General features: G+C 46.1%; 1 protein-coding gene across 1 annotated transcript in view; it reads right to left on the bottom strand.

Moving 5' to 3' along the window:
- Nucleotides 1-25,885, bottom strand: part of LOC138452855 (uncharacterized) — a 1,928,742-nt gene that overhangs the window by 761,788 nt on the left and 1,141,069 nt on the right. The window contains exon 50 of the mRNA XM_069605205.1: nucleotides 12,613-12,803. Within this exon, the coding sequence (XP_069461306.1) occupies nucleotides 12,613-12,803 (191 nt within the window). The remainder of the gene's footprint in view (nucleotides 1-12,612; nucleotides 12,804-25,885) is intronic.

Raw genomic sequence — 25,885 nt, 5'->3', positions numbered from 1 at the left:
GGTTTGTAGTTAATGGTTGTGCACCTTTCTTCATCTTATTTCAAATTAAAATGGCTGGCACCCATGAACATTAACCCCAGGAAGGCCCTCATGGCATACTTTTGAGCCAACATAAAATGCACCTACAGTCACCTAATGATGTAATCATATGACATGAACACCTATCAAGCTCATGTTATTTAAAAACATAAATTGCATGGAAGGGAGCACATACGTTTGCAATTATGTTCACACAGATCCCCTCTGGGCAATTTTTGTCATTTGCAAAATTTTAAAGTTTTAAGCCTCTTTACACTTCCATATTTGCACTCCACTTTGCGAATAGAGTAAACGCTGCCTGCCATGTAGTGAGACAATTATTGACTAGCGAGCATGTTCAAACTCCCCCGCCTTCCACAAAAGAAACAAAATTATAAGATAAAAAAGGACACATTTGAAACTGCACTTCGAACTAGTAGGGATCAGAAAAGGCATTAGCTTGCACAATGAATGTGTTTAAAATAAAATAGATTAGGTGACAGGAAGCTGTGTACACAAGATAGGGACTCACTACACAAGTAGGGCAGAACATTGTAGGTAGATAAGGATGCTGCTACCCATAGGAAGGGAAATAAAAGTGACAGGCATGCACCAGGAAATCGGTAGATAGCAAAGCAAATGTGTCCTGCAGAGAATAAAACGTGACAGCAGTTGCCATTTTAAACTTCACAAGCACAGCAGAGAATAAAGTTCTGTAACTTAAAGAGGGCCTCACAGCAAAGCACGCTATTGAAACAAATACATTTAATTCAGGAAAATCCCCAGTGGCTGGATGGTAGCTGCCTCAAAGGAATGTCCAAAGCCGAGTATACCGGAGGGAAGGTTTACATCACGGAATAGGATATCAATGTCTAGGCAGAGAGCGTTCAACCGTTAAGGTAAATCAGTTACGACAAAACAGCAGACTATTTGAAGTCCATGGGAGGAACGGAGCATCTCAGGAAATTTCCTAGTAGTTGTCAGGTTAATGTCTCAGCAATCGGATAGGCGTGACAGAGAAGCGCAAGTGCGGCTAAAAAGACAAAATAATTGCTGCAACGAAATATTAACATAGTGGAAGCAGCATGAGTCATAACAATAGTTATTCATAATATGTCGAGGCAGGATGGGGCATCCACTGAGGCAAAACAGGGGAAGCCAGAATTTGGAAATTGAGCGAGGACAAACTCTTTGAAACTCAGATACATCATAGCGGGTTGTTTTATTTAATTAAGAACAGAAAGTGACACGCTTGGTCTTTTCCCCCATCCCCATCCATAATTCTTTATACACCCGGCAGTTCAAGGACAGTGTCACTGCATGTTAACCAATAAGCATGTCTTTTTCACCACAGACGTAATTTAGAGCTTACCAGTAATATTCAAGCATGATGAGGTTGTACATTTCTTTGGGATGTTTTTATGGGTGGGACCTTAGGTAGAGTGTTACCCAATCAGTAGGGTGGGACATATAGATACTATATGTAGCTCAGCAATTAGGACCATTGAGCAGTAGAGATGGGTTTTCATAACTCAGTGATCATGATGACATCAGAATTACTCATTTAAATTATATAAACAGTGTTTTCTGTTCAAACGTTGGAGAATTTCAGAGAGAAATTGGCTGTTCATTTATTTTTTCCCTCAGCTTTGCATACTTTCAATAAAGCTATGTTACCTTGAATTTTGCATTCCACAATCCACTCTGTGATGTCTCTTTTTTTGGCAAATACCAGGCAGAGGGCTGTGCGGGTTTCGGCCCCCTGTTTCAATAATTACCTATGCCTGCTTTTTCTGGTGCAAAAAGCAGGCGGTTTCTATCAAAATCATTGGTTTCACGCCAGCAATAAAATCTAATGCTGACATGAAAACAAGTTGTTTTGGAAGGTCGAGGGGAAACCGGAGGCGGAAATGTAAGTCCTTTTCTGCCCCTGCCCTCTGCCTTCAAAAACAATGACAATCCCTAGGAGCATGAATGAAAGCGTTAAGACAAGCGTAACTATATTATGCATGTCTTTAGCTCCTCCATTTACACTCCGGGAACTTCGAAGGATACCTCCTACGGGAGCTCATTTTGCTCCAGCGCAGTATTTGATGGCAGGGAGCCGTTAGATGTAGACATACCCGTAGGTGGTTCCCCGCTGCCACATTTCTGTCATTTGCATGGCAGAACCCAAATGTGCAGGGGAAAAGGCTGTGTACACTTGTGTACGTAGCCTTTTTCCATGCACATTTGCACTCTGCTCTGCAAATGAGTAAACGCTACCTGCCAAGCGTGCTTGGTAGATAGCGTTTAACTGAAATTGTAAATGCTGCCTGCATGTACAACGGATCCCTAGGGACTCCGCCATAGGGATGTCAAGCATTTGGGCTGGCATGACAATGCACATCAGTGCAAACGCTGGGGCATTAGTATGGCAAAGAGGAAGGGAGGCTGCAGAAACGCATGTTGCGTTCCGCCCCTCCTCTCCGTCATACAAAGTGATGTTAATGGAAGTTAAAAAAGCCTTACGCAATGCGCTTACGCCTTCCATTAACATTATGTCCCTGATAAAAATTAGATCCTATATGGAAACACCTCAAACAGGAGTGAACATACGCACAAGCACAGAGGGTGTTAAAGCACTGCAGCCAAAGATAGGAAAAATACATGCATCTTTACTTGATTTGCACTTATGCTTGGGGACAAGTTGAACATTTAAAAGTGTAATCAGTTAACAAGTGCAATTTTAGGCATGTTTTTCAATTTTGTAAATGCTGATAAAGTTACGAAAGATTGGTGTGGAATTCCCACATTGTACAATGGCTCTGACAGCTCTGTTAGATAATAAGAAATATTCTTCATTAGAGAGTGTATTGCAAATTTCATATGTATGCCTACTATAGGGGTTCTGTTCATTATCGTAACTTTCGTGAGACAATGAGAGCAGACAGACACACGGCAAGGGAGGCAGAGTTTTAAACTATAGACATTGAAGAATTTAAACAGATCATTGATAACATTAAATTTCCAATGCTAGTAAGGGGACTCTGTGATTTTACACTTGGCAATAATCAACACTAACGTTTTTAGCGACAAATTCCACTTTTAAATAACACATGAATATATTTTATATATATATATACATATTCACTGAAAAAACTTTGATAAAGGGATGTTATGGTTAAGTTGCACTAATAAAAACCTATGAAATTCACAGAAAAAACATTAAAGGGACGTTATGGTTACAAGTAAAACTGAAAAAGCTCAGAGATTCGCCAGTTATAGTAAGCTAAGCAACCATAACTCACGCCACCACTGTGCACTGCTAAAACTAACACCCAGGACATCAAAGATGACATCACAAATGTCATTGATGACATCACTGATTACATCACATATAATCGCAGCAGTGTATTCCACCTAATAAGATCCAATTTGATTTTTGCCAGGGTGGGTGGGTAGTTCAGGTCTGCGATTTCTTGAATGGATGGGGCAACATGGATCCCAAGATATTTTATAGAGCGCAACTGGAGTCAACCCTGCCTGGGTCCGATGGTATATCCGGCCTGAGCGGTTGAACCTCCGATTTCGTTCAGTTTACCTTATATCCTGTCATAGGCCCAAATTTGAGGAGCAGTTGGTGTAGACGGGGGTGCGAGACAGTGGGATTGCTTATATACACCAGAAGGTTGTCGGCATACAGGGAGATTTGATGTTCTTCGGATCCTCTCATCACGCCATTCCATTGTGAGTCGGTGCATAGTTTTTCAGCTAAAGATTCAATGGATGCATACAAGAGGGGGAAGAGGCGGCAGCCTTGCCTGGTGCCCGAATATAGATTTAATATGTTCAAGATGATCCCATTGGTGGTCACTGAGGCTTGGGTATTCGTGTAGAGCAGTCGTATAAGCCCCAGGAGTGTTGGCGGGAAACCGTGAGCTGTGAGAGCCTTAAACATGAGGTCTCTTCTGACTTTATCAAACGCTTTTTCAGCATCAACCAACAATATTATTTCGTCTGGATCTTCCCGTCCGGCAAGTACGTGAAGCAGTCGTCTAATGTTGTCAAATGAGTGGCGACCAATGATAAAGCCTGTCTGTTCACAATGGATTAGTTGCGGGAGGGTTTTCTCAGTTCTGCATGCTCTGCATTTAGCCAAAATATTTGCGTCTGCGTTTATTAGTGATATTGGTTAGTATGACCCGCAATCTTCTGGATCCCAGACATGTTCATGAAAAACAATAATATTGGCCACCATCATTGAGCTCGGTAGGTGGCCCAGGGTCAGTGCCTTGGCAAAAACAGTTTTGATCAATAGGGCGAGGCGGTCTGACAATGCTTTATATAAATCTATGGGAATGCCACCTGGTCCGGCTGCCTTTCCCGTTATTAACGAGGATATGGCTCTGGTTATTTCAGCTGCAGTGATTGGTGTCTCGAGTTCTAATTTTTGCGAATCGCTAATTGACCTTAACCGAAGAGTGGAGAGGAAAGTATCTATAAAATCTGATGCAATTGAATTCGGGCTAGCGTATAGTTTGCTGTAATATTCTGCGAAGCGTTTGTTTATGTCATTTTCGTTTGTTAACAGATTCCGGGTCCGGTTGCGGATACTGGTTATATGATGGGAGGTTTGACTGGTGCGGAGGGCGAGTGCCATCAGCTGGAGGGGTCTGTCAGCGTCTTGGTAGTAGGCCTGTGACCAGCTAGTGTACGATTTTTGCACCCGTTGGGTGGATATTTGTTTGAGCCCCGCTCTGAGCTTGTTTAGTCGGGTGTATAGGTTAGGATCTCGGGTCCGTTTATGTTGGGATTCTGTAAGTTTAATATCGGTGACAATCAGGTTTCCGCGTTCTCTCCATCCCTTTAGTTTGTGGGCCCATCGCGAGTTGCATTGCCCTCTAAGAAAGGCTTTCTAAGCATCCTAGCAGGGGACAAGGGAGTAGTCTGGAGACGGATTGGTTTGCCAGAATAGGTGTGTGTCAATGCCGAGATGTTTGAGAAAGTCTGGATATGGCAGTGCTCTTAAATTCAAATGCCATGGTGGTCTGTCGGGTGGGGTTCCCGGGAGTTCAATGATCCGATACCGTCATGAGGAGTATCGTGCATTGTTTTATTTGTGATAAGGCTTTTGCAGGGGCTACCGAGTAGTCTATCCTGGAGTAGGATTTATGGCAGTTTGAGTAGAATGTATAATCATGGAGTTGTGGGTGGAGGATCCGCCAGATATCTGTTAGTCCCAGTTGAGACATGAGGGTTAATAGGTTTACATGCTTGCGTGTGGTTGGAGGTTGTGACAGGGGTATGCCCTGGCGGTCCATTGATACATCTAGTATTGTGTTACAGTCACCCCCTATTAGTGTGAGTTTCCCCATATGATGCACAGATTTTGCAAATACCTGTATGAAAAAAGTGGGAGTGTCATTGGTTGGGGCATATATGTTCAGGAGAGTTATGGGATGTTGCCGGAGCAGGCCCTGGATTAGGACATATCTTCCGTCTTTATTGGAGATTGTGTGGAGAGCCTGGAACGGAATACATTTGTGGATTAGGATTGAAACTCCTCTTTTGCCTCTATGCTGCGAGTGAGCTGTTGCCTCGACCCATCCCCGCTTTAATTTCCCCGATTCATGCTCATTTAGGTGCGTTTCCTGAAGGAAAGCTTTGCTTGTCCCTCAGGTAGTTGAGAACACGTCATCTTTTGATTGGTTGGCCCAAACCTTGAACGTTAAGCGTCACTAGGCACAAATTGGACATTGCAGTAAAGCCCTGGTTGATTTGTGAGTGGGGTTAAGTACGAGAGGATGTACTTATGTCGAGGGGGGCTTTGCTGATCAGACAATGTGAGTGTGAGTGTAATTAAGAACTTTAACAAAACAAACAAGACCTTAAACCTGTAGGTCAAAACATTAACATTGGGACGTGCCCACAGTGTTCCAATACTGCTTCTTGAAAGCCCATGACCAGAAAGGGGCAGGAGAGATGCCGAGGATCTCGTCCGCCCATTAGGCATGCTGGTGGAATTTGCCCGGGGGCCTCCAGTGATACTGGGAGCCCACGGGGTGTGGGGTGGTCAGGGGATGGGTCCATGTAGAAGGCGGGTTATTTTGGCATCATCCGCATGGGTTAAAGCGATTTGAGCATTTAGACAAATTGTTATTGATTGCGTTATTTGCCCCTGAGTGACACAATCTCAGGCTTGGGGAAAAATTACATTGGGCCTAGTATGTTGATATTAGTTGAGGAAGGATGCGATAGAATAAGTTCCATCATGCTGGGGTGGGGGTCTGGGATCCTTGCGGCCATGTCCGTTGTCGCTTGCCTCCGGGTCGTTGCCGTTGTTGGATATGCCATTGCGAAGAGTCTGGTTGGTGGTTTGGTCTTTCGTCTTCGGTATCAACAGGGAAGTCTGTACAGACTAGATCCTGTTGCCCTAGGAGGTGCCAGGCATCTTTGGGTCATCAAAGGAGTGCCATTGTTTGTCTAACTGGATACACCTGACAGCAGGAGATTTCAGATAGAATTTGTGGTTTGTGCCCAGTTGTGTCGTAAATAGGGGAGCAAATCTCTTCCTTTGTCGAGATGCTTCAACAGAAAAATCATTAAAAATGCAGACTTCAGATGCTTTGGTGCAAATTATGCCGGTTGCTCTATAGGCATGTAGGAGGGCTACCTTATGTTGGAAGTTAAGGAGCTGCATTGTGAGGGGCTGTGTGCGTTCTCATGCCATGGGGCGTGGAATGGGGGCCCTGTGTATCCTTTCAATTACATGTGATCTTGGGTCTTGGATGTGGAGGTAATCTTGAAATAGGCGATAGACATATGCCTCGAGGTCCGATCCCTCTACCTGTTTGGGAAGGACGACAAGACGGGGGTTACTGCGCCGAGTGCAATTTACCTGGTCCTCGACATTCGCTCCGAGACATTGTACTTCTTTTATGAGACCATACAGATCAGTGGCGGCAACAGCGCTGTTATCCTTAAGTGCACTAATCCTTTGCTCATTGTCAGTAGTGTGTTCTGCTTGGTCATTCAAGCCGGTCTGCATGTCTTGGATGTCACGCTTGATCTCCACAACTGTGATGTTTGTCTCTTGGGTGTTGTGACCTATTGCCCTAATTTCTGTGAGAAGTGTCTGAAGTTGATTTTGTACATCCATCTTGATGTTTTGGCATTCAGAACGACGTGGGGGCGTGTCTGTAAGATTTTAATCCTTGTCTTTGCTGACGTCACTTCTAGATACGTGTTTTGCCATGCCCCAGTGACTGGCTGATACCTGGTAGGTAGAGTGCGAGGTGCAACGTGGTCGGTCGCAGTACCAAGGTGTTGTTTGCTGTTCGTTGAGGTGAACAAGGTCCCTATACCCTGCGACCCAGAGGCGCACCCGGTGTTCACCACAACAATGCCTGATCTATTGGTGCAGGCATCGATAGGGGTAGTGTTCAGGATGATGTCACAGGTATAGTCACAATAGTTAGTGCATCTGCTTCCTTAGCGAAGATCTTGGGTAGTATGATTATCATCGTCACAAGGGTGTATTTAGGCTGATCCCTCCATCTGTGCAGCCCATTGGCTGTGGTGGTGGGGTACTTTAGTAACGTTTCCGGATATCTGAGATGATTTGTTGTGGGTGTGCCTTACCACGTATATGCAGTAGGATAAGCAGTGGTCATGGGCGCAGTAAGTATTAGTTGGGGATTCAAAGCAATAATTATCAGGACTACTTCCAACATGCATAGGCAAAGCAGCAAGCACTCTGTGGTCGCGGTGATAGAGGAGTCTCCAACTATTGCTGTTGAATTGCAGTTATGAGTGATCAATATGATCAAAATCAATATGATGAGAAGCACAAAGGCTGCATGAATATGCTAATTCAAATGGTCAGAGGGGCCTCTGTGGGGTCTACAGATGTCTGAGCGGCACACTGTCTGGCTCCATGTTAATGGAGGCCAGTGATGCCCCACAGCGTTTTCAAATGCTATCCGGATAGTGGCCCGGTGTTGCCAACTGCACATGTCACGGTGGAGGATGCGTGTTAATGGGGTAATCTTCCAGTCTCATACGGCTCCAGCTGGTGCGGTCTTTTACCGTTGAACGGTGCGTAGCTTCCCTATCCCTCAATTATGAACTCCGTTTCAGAATGGGAATGGCTGCGTGCGAGTGAGTCGATTCATGTTGTGGGGAGGGTCGACTTACCGCCTCTGTGATACACAATGTGACTGCCTCATCTTCCGCCGAGCTGGGGGGGGGGGTCACAGGAGCTGGATAGCATGTATGCCAGCCAAGCGCTGCCATTGTTCCGCTGATTCGCGTGGTGCGCGAGGAGCTGATGTAATTAAATGCATTGCCAGGGACGATATGCCTGTTCATTCCTATTCGGTCTTTGGCCAGTATATGTAGTTGGTCTTTTCACAGTTTCAATGCATAGCCGGGGGGACTGTTTGTTGCACAGTACACAGTGGGCCGCCTCTCCTGGTTGTTAGTTCTAGGAGCGCCATCGCTCATGAGGCATGTCGGAGCCTTCAACATGCAATACAAATGTTTTGGGTGTCCGGACCAGCAGAGCGCTTGGGGTTTACGCCAGTCTTTACACCTTGTCTTGCTCGTGCCGTCCCTCATTCTCCGGTTGCAAACCGCACTGGATGAACGGTACATTTATTTAGCTTTTCACCGCCTTCAACAGAACAGCATCACCACGCTGCCATCTTGCTCGGGCTCTCGAGCACTCCCGATGTTGTATTTTTAAAAATGTTTTTATTGTGATGTTCGCGGACAATAGGTGCTATTCGCGAATCCAACATGGTGGCCGTTTAAAAACATCTGACGCAACTCACGTTTTATATTAACCAATCAGTAGGTGCATCTAATGTCCACAGACCTCACGTCACCCTCTAGACCAATTGGATACCTGTCCACGAACCGAACAGGGAATTGAGTCTGTGGACCGAACTCAGATATCACTAATTTTTGTTTAACCTAATTTTTGGTCATTTTAAAAATAACTAATGGATGGATATACATCAACTGTACAAAAGCACGCTTTCGGGACCAAGCCGCAGCTCCTGCCGCAAATTTGGTGTAAATCCGTCCAGTGGTTTGGGCTGTAGATGTGAGCACATTCTTTTTACATTACGTCTATGGGGAAAACCACACATTTTGGGACCCCCTATAACTTTGCCCTCCCCACCCCCTTAATGAAACCTCACCAAGCTTCCAAGGATCAATCCGACGGCGGCATATACTTTGCTGGCAAAGTTTCATGAGGATCCGTTAGGAGGGGGGGGAGTTATAAGCTGCCAAAAAAGTTCTCTTCCTATGGGTTGAGCAACTTAAACACAGGCCCTGTAATATATTTTCCAGTGTCCGACTGTCAAGTAGATCCTGCTAAGTAACGTCCTTAAACATCCACAAAAAGAACACAGTTGTAGAGAAACAACCACATGGCTCTTCAGGAAGCCCTGTTCCCTATTACCTGTATGCTAGGAGCCTGAGATCGTGCCATGCTTGACACCAGCTGTTGTGACCATTCTGCTGCGAATGTTCGAGAAAAGATACCCATTTAGAAAGCCATATCAAATGTATTCCCGAAGAGAAGACAATCTGATGACGCACTAAGATGATAGGCTGAAGAAGGCGTATGGACTGTATAGAACCTGACGACGAAATAAAGAATTGAGAAGACATTTATATATGAAAAGAAGATTGCACGTGTGAAGAGCACCGCAGAAAATACAAGCAGTTCAATAAATGTACAGATGCAGAAATGCAAGTAGATTAAATTATCATAGAAGCTGACTATATACGTAGTGAATAGAGTGCAGACGGAGCCACCACTGTATAGAAACTGGACATCGGTGTCATAAATATAGTTCAAAACCATGGAGAAGAAGGACCGAAAGCTGTGTCGCAGTAAAGAATTAGTCAAGAAACGTGGAAGAATTGAGAAAGGCTGTCTGGCCTGGTGTCAAGGCTGAAACAGCCAAAACTAGTTATCCATTCCCAAAGGCAGTGAACTTGAGATGCTGAATCATCCCTTGTTAAGGTGCAAAGAAGGAACACCATGAATGCCAGGTTTGTTCATTTAAGACAATTAAAATGATGCAAACGGGGCTGGATTGTGGTCTCCTGTCACGTGGGATAAGGATGGAAACAGAGTTGGGCATGGGGTCCCAAAACTATGATAGCGTGTGCTCATACTCCCTTCTATTCCCAGAGACGAGAATACATTGCAAGGCCAAGTTCAAAGACAATCTTCATGGCAGAGGGCATAGGTGATGAGAGATGTTAGGGTAATTGGGTGGGGAGGTGAAGTCAAGTCCACCTACTGGCACCTGGGTCTGAGCTTACGTGCTGCTAGTGAACCAAATGATCCAGAGTGTGCCAACCAATTGAAGGAGGTTGTATAACGAAGGGCCTTGTAGTTTGAGAGACAATAAAATAATGTATACTTAATAATGATGACGAATGACTTGCACTAAAGGTAGGCATAAATGGTCCACCTGACAGTAGGGGACCAATCACAACCCAACCCCTTATAGAAAGTATACTTAGATGCTCCCCTTGAACCAAACACAACCCCCCATAGGTTTTTCTTAGTTGCTATGTAGTATGACATCACTTATGACGAGTTTTTAATATCAAAGTGTGATTTGTTATTAAATGCTTCGAGAATGCTTGTGCGACGTACGTTGATCTCCGTTGTAATTCCCTGTTTCAGACAATTGATATTAAAACAGAATATACTTTGCCATCTTCCTGAGTTGGTTGATTTGGAGTCAGAGTTATTCTGTAACCCATCCACTGCATGCATGCTTCCAAAAGGGCTCTAACGCTCACAGTTAGGCAGGCGCTAGCATCTGAGCCCATTAATCTAGCCTTGCATATGATCAGAATAACACTAGATTACTGCGTCACTATAGTTACTGCCGAGGAGACTCCATTTTTACGAGCAATTGATTGGCAACAGAGGACTCCTGGAGACTGCCAGGGAAGAAGGAATGTAAAGGCGAAAGCCAGGTGGGTGGACGTTAAGCGAATAGGCAGATATTACTGGGAATGTTTTAAACTTGGAGAAACACTACAAAGTCGAGGAGTAATTGGCATATCCAGGATTGTGCCAACGCATTCTTATTCTAAGTACAATACGTTTTGCCTGGCGGGACTGAGGGACTGCTTGCACCAGTGCTTCTCTAATCCCTTACCCAACTGGCATGTTCTGTGTTCATCAAGTCAAAGTAAGGCCCAATTGTGGTTTCTGAATATCCATAAGGAATACTCATGAAAAATAGGTGTTATGAGTTTCAAAGGAGATTACCTATATATTTTCTTGCTCATTCCTAAAACCTGACCATCTTGTTACTTGGGGGTAGGGAGGAGAGGGGAGGAGAGACTGCATGCATTTCCAACAGATTGTCGTGTGCAGAGGAGCAGACAGTGCACGTGAGGAAAACAAGCATTGGCACAACCAACATTTTGGTACATGTATAGGCATGAGGAATTAATGTAATGCATTACCATAACATTCCCTTGAACTAGCACCATTTGCCAGATGTTGGCATTTTAAGACTAGGCAGTACCATCTTTGGCAGTTCATGGAAAATGCTTATCCCATGTCTACACAAAAGACAAAACTGTTGGCTTTACCAATGCTTGGTTATAAGGGGAAGTCAGTGCTAGGAGCAGATGCAGCATAAACATATTGCTTATAAATCATGTGGGTGAAGGCAAACTTCATGAAGACATTTTTATTACACCACGAGCTGTTTTACAGCTGCAATGAATCCTATATGTTTCAGATAACAGCATAGAACTAGCACTGGAATCTCCTAGCTCAAAGAGGCCCCGTCTGGCATGGGGGCCGGGGGTGAACAGGCCACGTAGTGGGTGGGAATGGCCATAGGGTGGGCAAAAAGGCAAACAACACCCACAGCTGAAATGTTTCTCCCTACATCGCATATCTCTTTTGTTCACCTCCTATGCCCATCGTTTTGGCTTATAGGCAGTGATAACATCTCCACACAGTAGCCAAAACTGAAGATCACATCTCCAAAACGGCGATGCCCTCTCACCCCCTCCCCCCTGCCCCGGGGATCAGAAGTGCTGTCATGTTTCTAAAGCATATTGTACATTGAATGCCGAGTTTCACTTGACTTTATCGACTGTGTCACTGCAATATGCACATCCAGCACTCAATAGGAGTCTATTAATAGCAGAATACAATGCCAGATTGGTGGGGTGTGTCAATCTTGCTTTGCAACAGTATAATTCTCAACCACTAAAGGCAACCTTTATCTGGGAAGGTCTCACTTATCACTGTATTCCTACAGGGCAGTTGAAAGACACATTGGTGCTCCACGTGAAAGCTCACTAAGCGCTATGGAGTGTTCAGGGATTTAACCTAAAGTATACCAGCAATGCCCAAACGCATTCCTATTCAAGTGTTCGATAGTAAGGCAGCATTGGCAAAAGACCCCTTTTCAGTATGAAAGCATGTGTCGGCCAGCCCTTTATTGCATGTTTAGGCTATGTTGGAACTGACAGCCCGCACTTGGCTCGGATATTTGAGCTGTTGCTAACTAACACCACGGGAATCAAACTACCACACACACATACTTGCGCCGTAAGGCATGTTAGGCTGCACCGATGTGATGCTGCTCGATCGAGAAGTCCTCCCGCCATCATTTGAGGCCTCCAGCCGATTTGTCTGGGCGTTGTTTGCCTTTTCACTCTCCCGCTTCTGGGAGGCTCGATGGAGAACTCCTAGGAAAGACTGGAAGCTGAAGTGGTGGTGGCATTTCTCTGGTCTGAAAAAAATTGCAGACTTCAATTATTTCATAGAACCTTATATTTTCTCTATTATGTATTTTCTACCGCCTCAGTACCGCGATATGCATGCAAAACAGCATCACTACTTGCCCAGTGATAAAAGAGATATCTTTTCTGACACTGGGCCTCATTACGAGATGGGTGGTAGCCATGGTGTTATCAGCACCATGGCTGCCTCCCATAATGTGCCCGTGTCCGGTCTCGTTCAGTGGGGACTTACCGGTCTATTCTGACCTTTGCGGGACCGGTAAGTCTCCATTGAACAAGCCATTCCCCATTCCCATTTGAGCCCCCATAGGGCTCAATCCGAATGGGGAGGGCGCTAATAACGGGTTCTTGAATGGCAAGCCCATTATTAGCACCCTGGTCCCTTAGTGGGACTCGTAAGGGACGTGTGGTCAGACCACACGTTCCTTACAGTTCCCTCCAAGGAACCTCGGAATCGAGCGGTAAGGGATTACCGGCACTGGTCTCCTTACCGGTGCCCAGTATCCCTTACCGCCCGACTCGTAATGACCCCCAGTGTATTTTGTATCAAGTATTTTGCAGAAGCTGTCCTTGCTTGATGGCCAATACAAAACTATACTGGCAAGCCATATAGCATGGCTAAATCTCACGGCTAAATCTCACGCAACAATAGGCACCACAACACCACCAGAAGCACTATTTCCATCTGCCTGAGGCTGCCTCCAGAGCTCTGGGGACATACAAGAGGTATCCAGGATCGATCTAGGTACTGCACGTGACCTCTGACAAAGTTACTTTTGGGTTACTCTAGGCATATAAGCACTGTCCTTGGGTAGTCCTTTCGCCCAGGCGTCTAGAGCAAAGGGAAGACAAAGCTATATCCTGCTATATCCTTTTCTATTTCATTCTATGTTCCCTGTTAACCCCCGTTTGACACAGGTTGCCACAAAAATGCCTCACATTCAGCACACAAATATCCAAATCAAATTCCAACACAACACTCCATTAAAATAACTAATTGCATTCACTGACATTCTTCTCAACTGCCGTTCTGCACATGCTCACACACAGTAAATGAATGTACTCATTAGCACCTGAGATATACTCTTCCTTACAGAAGCATTGTTCAAACCCCACCACACACCTATCATCCCTGGCATGCCTGCCACGCACTATCTCATCCACCACAGAGACCACCCACACAAACAAGGTTGCGACATTGCTTTCACGTATAAAGACACACTCACACATAGTAATACCACACACAGCCCATACACATCCTTTGAAGCACTGTCTCTCATTTGCTCCCCTCCATCACACCCACACTCAACCTTTCTCCACCTCATGTATCGCCGTCCTACACACAATCCCAACTTCCACTCTGACTGGGCTGACTTTAATACTCACAATCACACCTCCCCCTGCAACATCTATCTTGGCGACTTCAACCCGGGTGTTCCCTTCTAGACACCAGTCCCATACTAAAGACTATGCTCCCTCCACTCATCACTTATGACCTCACACAACTCATCACATGTCCCACAGACATTGCTGGCAACACCCTGGACCTTTTGATCGCAAGCATAAATCATGTCTCTGTGGATAATTGAATCTGGGTATCGTGGTCTGTACACTTTGCTATACCCTTCACAGCCACTGCCACCCAAAGTCCCAGCACCTGCCACACTCCCCCAAAGCCACCCAGCCCGACAAACCAAACACAATACATACATAGCCTTAGCAGAGCTCATACCACACATCCCTTCCCCACACGCACATCCCTTCATCCTACTCAGACAATACAACACCATCATCACACAGGCACTCGACAAAATGACATCCTTCAAATAACAAAAACCCCACAACAACTACCACAAACCTTGATTCAACAGTTCCCTGCTCTTTATCAGGCAGGAGGCCAGATGTCTAGAAAGAGCCTGTCAAAAGAACGCATGCCCCTCAACTAGGACACCCTTCAGACAATGCGAAAACAAATATAAAACAGCCATATGCAATACCAAAGCCACCCATTACTTCCAAGAACTTCAATGCGCCACCAATCATACCCAGAAACTATGCAACATCGTCAAGTCCCCCTCTAAACCACCATCCACACCTTCCACACCCCCATCCATTGCAGTATGCAACTCCCTTATGAACTACTTCAACTCCAAAATACACAACATCAGGACAGCCCTCCCGTCAGGTCTCCCACTCACACCCCCGACTCCCAAAAATTCCAAAATATGGGTCACCTTCTGACACATTTATACAGAAACCCTCATCAACCTCACTGCTAAAACACAACCTTTAAACTTCCTGGATGATGCATGCCCACCTCAAGTTGCAGTCACTTGCATCACCACCCTAACTCCCCACTGCCTCAACATCATCAACTCCTGTCTCTCTCATGGTACTATCCCGACTGCACTCAAAACTGGAAAATTCTCAAAAAACCATCTCTCAACCTGACCCTGCCTCAAAACTACTGCCCCACTACTATCCTACTATACCTCACCAGAATCATGGAACGATTTGGAACTACACAACTGCAACAACACATCACCATAAACAACCTACCCAACCTCTTTCCATCTGGATTTCGACCTGGACACAACACAGAGACTGCTACTCTTCACATCCTCGATGACCTCCACAGCACTACAAGTACTCCTTGACCTCACTGCAGCTTTCGACACAATCGGCCACACTATTCTGCTAAACATCCTAGCCCACAGGATGAATCGCAAAGGCACCGTACTTGACTAGTTCACCGCCTTTCTCAGTGACAGGACACACTTTGTCTCCATGCCCCCTTATTGATCAGAACACACCCCTTTCAAGTATGGGGACCGACAAGTCTCTTCCCTATCTCCACTCATCTTGAACCTATATGTTGAATCCCTTGAACAGACCATAAGCAAACACAACGTTCATTTACACCAATATGCAGATGACACAAATATACTTCCAAATTTCAACCACTTCACAACTCCACACCCTCAAAACCTGTCTCTCCACTATCGCCAACTGAATGGCCACCCACTCAAACCTTCCAAAACAGAATACCTCCTCATCTGCCCCTCAAGCCACAAACCTGACCTCAGCCATTGTACCCAAGACCTCACCATGGGCAAACCACACATATCCCTCTATACACCTGATAATCCCTTGGCTTCACCATCCACCCCTACCTTTCCTTCACACACCACATAGTCGCTGTCACCAAAACATGCAGTATATAACTACACATTTACGCAAAAGCAGGCATATTCTTCCTCCTGATGACTTATGCACTTCAGCCCAAGCACTCATTCTCTCTAAGATAGACTATAGAAATGCTCTTCTCACAGGACTCCCCAACAACACCCTTGCCCCCCTCCCCGCAAGTCATTCAACACACAGGAGCCAGACTCATCTGCCACCTACCCAAACATTGACACATCATCCGTGCACTTGCCCAGCTCCACTGGATCCCCATACCCCAGACAATTGCCTTCAAAGGACTTTGCATTGCATTTAAAGCCATCCACATCAAAACTCCATCATACCTTCATGACAAACTCAAGCCCATCACCGACAAAAACACCAGGTAAGCCAGTCAACACATTCTACACATTGCACTCTGCAAACTCACATGCACAAACAACAAAAAGCATTTACCCACTGGGCACCCAGGGTGTGAAACACCCTACCTCTTCACATACACTCTGTATCCTCCATCGGTTCTTATGGAAATAGTCTCAAAACATACCTGTTTCCCCACACATAACCTTGCAACCCTACACTGCCATCACTTGTCCATCCTAATCCTCCTACACTTTCCTGAACATTTATGTAACTTCGTTTTTCAACTCCCACCTTTTCAATATTTGAACCATGTAAGGCTATGGAGTCCCACAAAGCTCAATACTCTCCTTGATGATCTTTAATCTATACATGGATGCGTTAGGATGACTCCTTCATGACCTCAACATCTCACTAACATCCACTGCTCTCAAAACTCCACCAGTTTACTACCGGAAATATTGTACACCTCTAACTAAAAACCATGGGATATTAATCTGATAGGGGGTAGTGTGTAATTTTGTAGTGATGGCAATTCTGCACAATTATTCCAGAGAATTCTACATTTCATCTTTATACTAGCAATAAGATTGAAACGCACTTATTTGTCTACACATCTATTTATTATAAACATTTTCTGTATTATTAATGTATCCAATATATCTACTACATTAGCGCATGAAACCACTATAAACAGGTATTTATATTACAGTACAACATAAATTCATATACAAAATGACACACAACCCAACATCTCACTCCATCAATATGTGGGTGATTCCCAATTATACCTAAATGTCAGGGGTATACAGGACATCTCAAGCCTCAGGAATCATCTCACGTCGCCTCCACATCACCTCCAAGCCTGGATGACGAGCACATACCTGAAGCACAATCTCACAAAAACAGAATTTGTCTCACTCAGTCACCCATCTAAGCAGGATAACATTCATGGATGGTCGAACAACATGCACCTTGATGGCTTCACAACTCTTTTAGACGTGACGGCCAAATCACTTCAGTTCACTATCATGCTTTTCTTCCGTCCATATATCAACAAAAACACCCAAACCACCTGGTACAAGAAAACCCTCCTGCTGAAGATAAAATCCTTCCTTCCACCCGAGGACTTCAGAATCCACAGTCCAGGCCCTGAAAATCTTCCACATCGATTGGTGGATGAATGCCTGCTTAGTGGCATTCCAGTGACACATCTGGCCACATTGAGGACCACCCATCATTTTGCAGCATGACTGAGTTGGGTAACTCTCCTCCAGGAGCCAGGCCATCACCAAGCATGAACTAAACATTCACACAAGGAAAAGAAATGGGAAACAGGTGTTCACTTGCTCTGCACCTGCCTACTGAAACACCATCCCAGTGGCATTCATTTTCCCTGAGGCTGGTTATCATTGCATATGGTTTCAAAATCACCAGTGAACAAAAAGGGGGTATACAAAATGGTGTATGTCCCCTTTTTGTTCGCTGGGGTTCGTGGAGGCTTGGCGGTCTGGACCAGTTGCCCCTCTTTGGACGTCTCACCCCTCTCTGGATGTCTTGCCATCCACCCACCTTGGGGAACGGTTTCTTCTTGTTCGGTATCTTTCCCCATCCGCTCATTATGTTTGTTTGTGACTGTGTGGGATTTGTTGTGGGCTTATGTGTGTGGCGCACACAGTCGACACAGAGCCCTTTCCGTTGCCAACCTTGATTATTACTTTACATCACTTAGCTAACTTCCTTTTTCCCTACCATTCCTCCCCGCTCCCGCCCTTGATCCTGTGACTACCCTCTTAAAGGGGCCACTATTGCAACACCTCCCGCTTGCTTATCATGAAACATCCTTGATCTCACATCCCTTCTATGAGCCATGGTGGCCTCTTTACTACTCAGTGTGGTCGTCCTCCTGGCTCATGTGGTTCGTCCGATCTTTCATCAACCTTGCCTTGGCCGCACTCTGGATGATCTTCGGCCCTTGCTGCTTCCTTGCTTTCTCTGTCGTTTTCTTGTTTCGCCTCTCCATGTTGTGTCTCTCCTGTTTCTGCCGTGTGTAGCAGGTAGAAGAACGAGGCATTTCAAGGTTATCTCACATCCGTCTCCTGTTACTGTGATCATTGTGTCTTTTGCTTCGGTCACTAGGAATGGTTCTGGGTCGTATCACAAATCCATCTTCCTCTACTGTCTCTGGCGTACCAGCACTAATTGGCCCAGGGGTAGCTGTGGTTCCTTGGCTTTCCTTCCATTGGTGTCTTGCCAGTGGCTGCGTGTGACGTGTTTCTATAAATTCTCAGCATTTGACACATTGATTGAGGAAATGACGTATGATCTAGGTGGGCTTTCTGCCTTGTTCACTTGATGGTGGCCATGAATCGCTCCACCAATCTGTTGGCCCGGGATAATAAGGGGGTTATCTACTGGTGTTGGAACCCCAGTTGCGCTGCCAGTTTCCAGAATTTGTGTCCTTGAAATGGAGGCCCATTGTCCGTCTTTACGACCTTTGGTATTCCCCACTCGCTGAATATGTGGTCGATGGTTCCTACTATGTCATGGAATGCTGTGGACTCTACTGACTTCACCATTAGGAACCTCGAGTACTCATCTATTGCGACCAGCAGGTAGCCCCCTTCATCTAGTGGCCCGTAGAAGTCAAGTGCTACTCGTTGAATGGTCCTTCGGGCAGTGGTACTATCTTTAGGGGGCAGGTGCTGTGGTCGCTGCTGCTCTCTGGCAGGCCTGGCAGTGTGTTAATACATCCTCTACTATGGTGTCCATGTATGGGAACCATACTTGGTTACAGAGTATCTTTTTTTTTTCCAAGCCCTCAGTGGCCCTGTTGTTCTAGGTTCACTATTGTTTTCCACAGACACTTGGGGACTACTTCCACTTATTAGGATCCCTTGATATTTGGTGGCGAGTTCCTCTTGTATCCTGGCCATTCTTTCTATCTCCTTCATGTCTACCTCTCCGTCGTTTGTCACCTCTTTCCGGTAGTTTCTCCACCAGTTTGTGTTGTTTAGTTGTAATGCTGTTGTGATGGTGTGGTTCGATTTACTTTTGTCCTCAAACAGGGCGAGTGTAAGTGTCGGCAGGAGGGCATTCTCTGAGAGGTACTGGATGTAGGACTCTGCCTCTTCTTCTAGCAAGTCATTTGTGTGCCCCACCGGGTGCCTTGATAAGTAGTCGGCCGGTTTAGCATCTCCTCCCGGCTTGTGGATGATATAAAAAAAATATTCTTGGAGTCCGATGATGGCCATCATTCAATTCACGTGGGTATTCTTGTCTTTGGGTTTCCAAAGATGGAGGTGAGTGCTTGGTAGTCCGCTATGAGGGTGAATCTCCTCCCTATGACAAAGTGGTGAAACTTCTTGCATGCCCAGATGGCCGCTAAACTCTCCCTCTCAGCTTGGGAGTAAGCGTGTTCCGTGGGCGACAGGGCTCTGCTTGTGTAGGCCATAATGTTACATCTTTTTTGTCCATTGCGTTCAGACTGGGCCATGATGGCTCTTAGGCCAACAGGGATAGCGTCTACTGTAATTTCATTGTCCCTCTCCGGATTGAAGTATGCAGGTGTTCTGTTGTTGGTTAGTTCCTTCTTAATGGCAGTCTGAGGGAGTCCGTGAGTGTGGCGTAATCAGGGAGATAGTGGGAGCAGTAGCCTGCGATGCCCAGGAACGAGTGTGCCTTGGCAACCTTGGTTGGGGGGCTTAGACTAACGATGGCGCGTATCTTCTCAGGGTCGGCTGTAATCCCTCGGTCTGAGAAAATGTGTCAGAAGAATTTAAGACTGCGTTGGTTAATGGTAAACTTATCTCCATTGAGGGTGAGGCCTGCTGAATGTAGGATGTCACACACTCTCTTCAAGGCTTCGTCATGCTGATCTTGCGACGTGCCAAACACCAGGATGTCACTGCTGTAGTTTAGTGCGCAGGGAACAGGTCATATTAGCCTGTGGATCGTTTCCTTGAATATCTCCAGCGCGGACGATATCCCGAAGTTGAGCTGCTTGTAGCAGAAGAGTCCATTGTGTGTTGCAAACGTGGTGATTGTCTGGAGCCCGGGTGTATGACCAGCTGGTGGTACCCCTGGTTGAGGTCCATCCTGGAGAAATGAAAGGCTTCATTCAGCCTGACCATCCTCTATTTTGGGGCCAGGGTGTCTCTCCCTATGGATGGCAGCATTGGGAATGTGCATGTCGATGCACAGTCGCAGTCGGCCATTCTCCTTTGGGACTACCACTAATGGCGGTACCCATGGCGTTGGGCCTGTCACTCTTTCAATGATGTTGCTATCAATAAGGAGTTGTAGTTCTAGTGCCACGCATGCTTGCAAATGGAAGCTGACCCTGCGTGGGTGTTGGGGTACTGGAGTCACTTTCGGGTTCATGTGGAGCGAGATTACCACATCTTTTAGTCTGCCAACTCCTTCAAATAGTGCCGGTATAAGGTCTTGACCTTTTGGAGGGTACTTCTGTGGCAGGTCATGGTATACAGTAAATGTGATTGTGCAGGAAGCCCTTGCACAAACTTGGATTGGTTATAGTGTATGTCTATGAGTTCCAGTGCATGAGTTGTGCGGTAGCTTAGGAGACATCGCCCTGCCTTAGGGCTCTCTGTGACATGGATGGTGCTGGCCACCTTCTTGCCTTGGTGTTGTGGATCGCAGTGCAATAGACCTTTTGACTGGAGTGGGTGAGCGGTGCTCCATTGGAATAAGCAGCCCTGCGATGGACTCCTTGGGTACATGTCTTTTATCGCATGGTAGAGTGGTTCATCCATGACGTTCACCGTCGCGCCTGTGCCCACAATGAAGTGGTGGTTGAATCCTCCTATCTGTACAGTGACTTTTGGGGTCACACTGTCATCTGTTTCTTCACTAATTAATCATATGTACTCTCTGCTGTCTCTGTCATATTGTTCGTATCGTCGTTGGTCCTGTAGTTCCTCTGTGAGGACTGCCGGTATGTTTTCATACAGGTTTCTGGTGTAGTTGGGTGGTGAGTTTTCATACGGTTCTCGGGTGTAATTGGGGGGTGATTCTGCATATGGGTCTGTCCCATATTGGGAGCCTTACTGCTCGTTGTGTCGAATTTGGTAGTCCCCTGCATTTAGCTGGTAGTTGAATTCCTCATGGTGTGGCAATGGCGATTGTATTGTTAGCTCTTTTATCGCCCTTATCACACCGGTCTGGGCCCTGCTTAGTGTGGTTGGTCTCCTTTGGTACGTTTTCTGGGTGTTCTGGTCAGGGTTTGTTCTGTAGTTGGGTCCTCTGGGCTGTTCTTGTCATCTCCGAAATCCTGGTGGCGATGTGGGTCTGTAGTTGGGGAGGGTGACTTTCACTTTGCAAACGGACAGGAACATGCACATTTGCCCTATTGCCCGGCACTGCCCCTTGTGAGGGAATTCAAACCCGCATCTGTAACACTGTTTTTCCCCTGGTTGTCTTGGGTATGGGCTTCTGAGCATCGGTCTGGGTGGTATCCCTTGCCCTAGGTCGTTCAAGTATTGTCGCTCCTGGATCGCTGCAACGCTGTCCCTTCTATTAAGGTTCTGAATGGCTGTGGCTTGCACATCTCCTCTTTCATAGACCCTGGCTAGATCCATTATTTCTTGTAATGAGAGTGGTTTCTTTAGGAGATGCTTTCTAAATGCTGAAGTTGTTCAACCCTCAATTATCCTGAGTCTGATGGCCTCCTCGTTGGAGAAGTTTGCGAAATCGCAGTGGCTTATTTTCGATTACAGTCTAATGACAAATTCTCCAATGGTTTATGCGGTAGTTGGGTGCATTGGTAGCATGACTAGTTTCTGATTGATCGCCATGGTCAATATGATACGATATGAAATGGCATTTATAACGCACCTATACACAAGTGATCCTACTAGGCCAGGTGTCATTCAGATCGTGTGCATGGGAAGGGAAAGGGACAGTGCAGTACATAGGATAACAGAATAACTAAGGTACAGCCAGCTGGTGGCAATTACAAGGGTAAGTGCAGACATCAGGCGGCAAGTGCAAGGGTAAGTGCAGACATCAGGTGTAAGTGCTGCTATTAGGGCTGTAGGGAAACAGAAAAAGTCCCAAGTGCGGGGGTTGCCAGGAAGGCAGTGCAGGTGTGTGATTGGCGGGGGAGGGAACCTGGGCCTGAGAACGGAGGGTGGCCAGGTAACCAGTGCAGATTCAGTTTCAGCCAGGAAGTCAGCAGGGGAGAGGAGGAGAAAAAGCAGAAACAAATAGAAATGTTTTGAGGTGCTTCCGGAACCGGAGATGGTTCTCCTCAAGTTTCAGGGAGGGAGGGAGGGAGGCTGTTCCAGAGGGAGGCCCCAGCCGAAGAAAGAGATCTACCACCAACTTGTTGCTTGGAGAAGCAACTGACCCTAGGGAATCGAAGGCGGATGAGCGAAGAGCTCGAGAATGAAGATATTTAGGAAGAGAGAGTTAAAGGTATTGAGGCCCCAGGCTCCAGAAGGCCTTGTGGACAATGCAGAAGGTTTTGAACTTTATCCTCACAGCCACTGGGAGCCAGTGCAGAGAGTTTAGTCCTGGAGAGATACAATCCCTGGGCTTGAGGCCAAGGACAAGTCTCGCAGTGCTGTTCTGGATGAATTGCAGAGGGCGTAGAGTAGAAGCAGGCAGATTTAGAAAGAGGCTGTTGCAATAGTCCAGCCTAGAGAGAACCAGAGCTCTGGAGACAGTGAGCTTATGGGGGAAGGAGAGGAAAGGAAGAATACCTCTGAAGAGGTGCAGCTGTTAGTGTGACTTTTTAGAGATGTCAGAGATGTGAGGAGAGAAGGACATAGTGCGTATGTGGACTTTGCTTGGGGCGTTATTGTTTTCAGGATGCCTTTTATTTCTTTCCCTGCCAGGTTCACAAGTATGTCTGCTTTGTTGGGTGAGTTTTGGTCTCCTACTGCCCTCACAAAGCCCTCAGACTCTTCCATCCATTCCTCCCATCTTTGCCCTTGGTTGTGATGTGGTTGTAAGTTGAAGGGGGTGGGGCGTCTCAGGAATGCTGCCCTGGGAGATGTTCCTATTGTGGGGTGTGTCTGTCCTCCTTCAACCACACCCAAGGCTGGCGAAGCTTCATTCTCCATGGTGCCTTCTTTCCTTTCCTGCTGCTATGCTGTTTCCCTTTGTGGCGCGAGCGTAAATCAGGGCGTCACCCACTGCCTGGTGACTGTGGGCTATTTTGCTTGTTTGCCATGATGGCCTTCAGCTCCCTCACCTCTTCCTGTAGGTGTCACCATGCTTGCTGTGGCTGGTGTGGGTTGGGCCTTTCTTCTCTGTTTTTTTTGTTCTTGCTTTCCTGCTTGCTTATCTATGTCCTTATTAAAGTGGTGGGTGCTGGCTCCTCCTACACCCTCTACGTTGTGCTGTCTCCCCTTCTGTTCCCTTCTGTTGCTGGCTATGGGCGGGTTCTCCTCCCTTTCCTCCTTACCGCGGGTATCTGCGGACTTGTCAGTGCCTTCCCGCCCTTCTTCCTCCACTGTCCTCCTCACGATAGTTGCACAGCCGCCCTTCTAGCAGGCTGAGTGAAGGCCGCGTGCACTGCCGTCTTGTCACCCAGCCTCTCCCTGCTGGCGCGGTCCTCCCTGGCGTCGGGTATGCCCAGTTTTGCGGTATACACCTACCCGTCGCTTGGTTCGCACCCCTTTTTCCTGGCCGACATGGTGCAGGGGGCCGCAATGGTAACTTCCCTTTTCCCTGGCCCTCTGTTCCCCCCTCCCGCAACCACCTCTGGTCACATGATTGCCCTCTTAAAGGGGCTGCTACCTTCTTCTGCCACAACAGGATTCTGCATCTTACAGCCTCTTAACGTACAAGAGAGAACACTGGCCAGAAAAAAGGCTGGAAGATTTTGCGTGATCGACAGCGGTACCAACAGCAGCAAACAAGGCATGCTCAGGGTGTCAGGGACTGCACCCCAGACCCCATATTCCGCACCCCACTTCTAGGGAAGGTTACGCCCTGGCATACATTCTGGTAAGCCCACTATCCCAGGACGGGAGGGGTTCCTTGTCTGTCTTGACTTACGCTTCAGTCATTACCTATGTGGCACCTGGGCTCCTTGCATTCCTGCATCACATCCCACCACTCAAGCCGGAGAAAATGTGCTGCAAAATGTAAACCCCCTTTTTACTGCATATGTTACCCTCAACAACATATACAGCACTTTGTTTGTTCCTAGCTAGGTTAGCGCTAATAAAACCATGATACAAATACAATTGCAAATTAGGTGGAAGAAGTATAGATTTTATTTTGTGTTAGCTTTCTATAATGTTTTTTGGTGACACTTGATCTCCTAGTCATTTTGTCAAGTTTTTGAGCACTTTAGGTAATACATGGTTGAAAGTTCAAATAGCCATTAGCCATTTGTCTGCTTTACTTCTATGTGTTACTATATTAAATGGACAGTTACTGTCGTTTATTTTTACTTTTGTGATGTCACTTACTGTGAAGTCATCAGGTTAATGATCATGTAATCTCTTTTCCTTTGATGTCATCAGTTACATGGTGACTCTTCTGCCACTCCTGGTATTTTGGGGACCTGACGTCCCTGCAGTTGGGGCTGAGAAAATCAGTGTGCAGACATTGCTAAAATAGGCTATCTTTATACTATTGTAAATTATTGGGATTGAAAAAAAAGTATTAAGGAATGTATGTAATCCTTCTCTGTCCTCAGCCATGTTCAACAATGGAGATCTGGGATGGTATTAAACAACTTTGTGAGGTCGGCCCAAGGAAAGGGCATTTACTTCCTTAGGGTAAAGCCACTTGATAGGCATGCTGTGGGTGCTAGCTCTTCACATTTTATAAACTACCAGCCCTGCCTGAAACTGGCAGGTTCCTAACAGTTGGACTGGTCTCAAGAGTTCCTGATGTAAGAATGAACCAGTTGCTTATCCTGTAGCAGATGCTAGGCTGATGATCTGTGAGTACCTCGGACTGATGGTGTAATCAGTAATTTTATTTTACTTACTCTTACATCTCTCTTATAATCCCAGTTGCTGGGAACGTGTAAAAAAACAGAATTAGCTGCTGGTAACAAAGTAGACTCAAACAAGCAGTGTTCTAATATCTGCTTGGTAAAACCTAGTACATGCTTTAGATGTTCTCTGCAGATGGCAATAATTACAAATTGGCAGACAGAAGGCACGCGCTCCTACCCTGTCAGTCGCCTTTGGAGCGCTTTAGAAATGGTATTCACATGGAATGGAATGCATGAGCATTTTCAAGGCTTTGAGACAGGGTGCCTATGGAATGTACCGTTTTAACTTTCAGAGCTGTGCAACGTTTGTACTCAAGACATGTATCTGACTTCCCGAATACTTAAATACTCAGGCCCTGCACATTGCCCGGATGCAACTTCTTGATGAGGACTGAAGTTATTTAAAGCCATTAAATATTTAGATTAACTAGGCTAACTAGAGAAGGGACCAACATTCTGGGCTCCTTGGCAGGGTTAGCATGATCATAACTTTGAAATCCTTTTTAATAGTGTGGGTGACCTCTTGGGTTATAGAATAGCAGG

Source organism: Ambystoma mexicanum, chromosome 4p, assembly GCF_040938575.1.
Source record: "Ambystoma mexicanum isolate Mex_15411 chromosome 4p, UKY_AmexF1_1, whole genome shotgun sequence".
NCBI lineage: Eukaryota > Metazoa > Chordata > Amphibia > Caudata > Ambystomatidae > Ambystoma > Ambystoma mexicanum.
The sequence above is the reverse complement of the archived record's forward strand: the minus strand, read 5'-3'. Positions and strand labels throughout refer to the sequence as shown.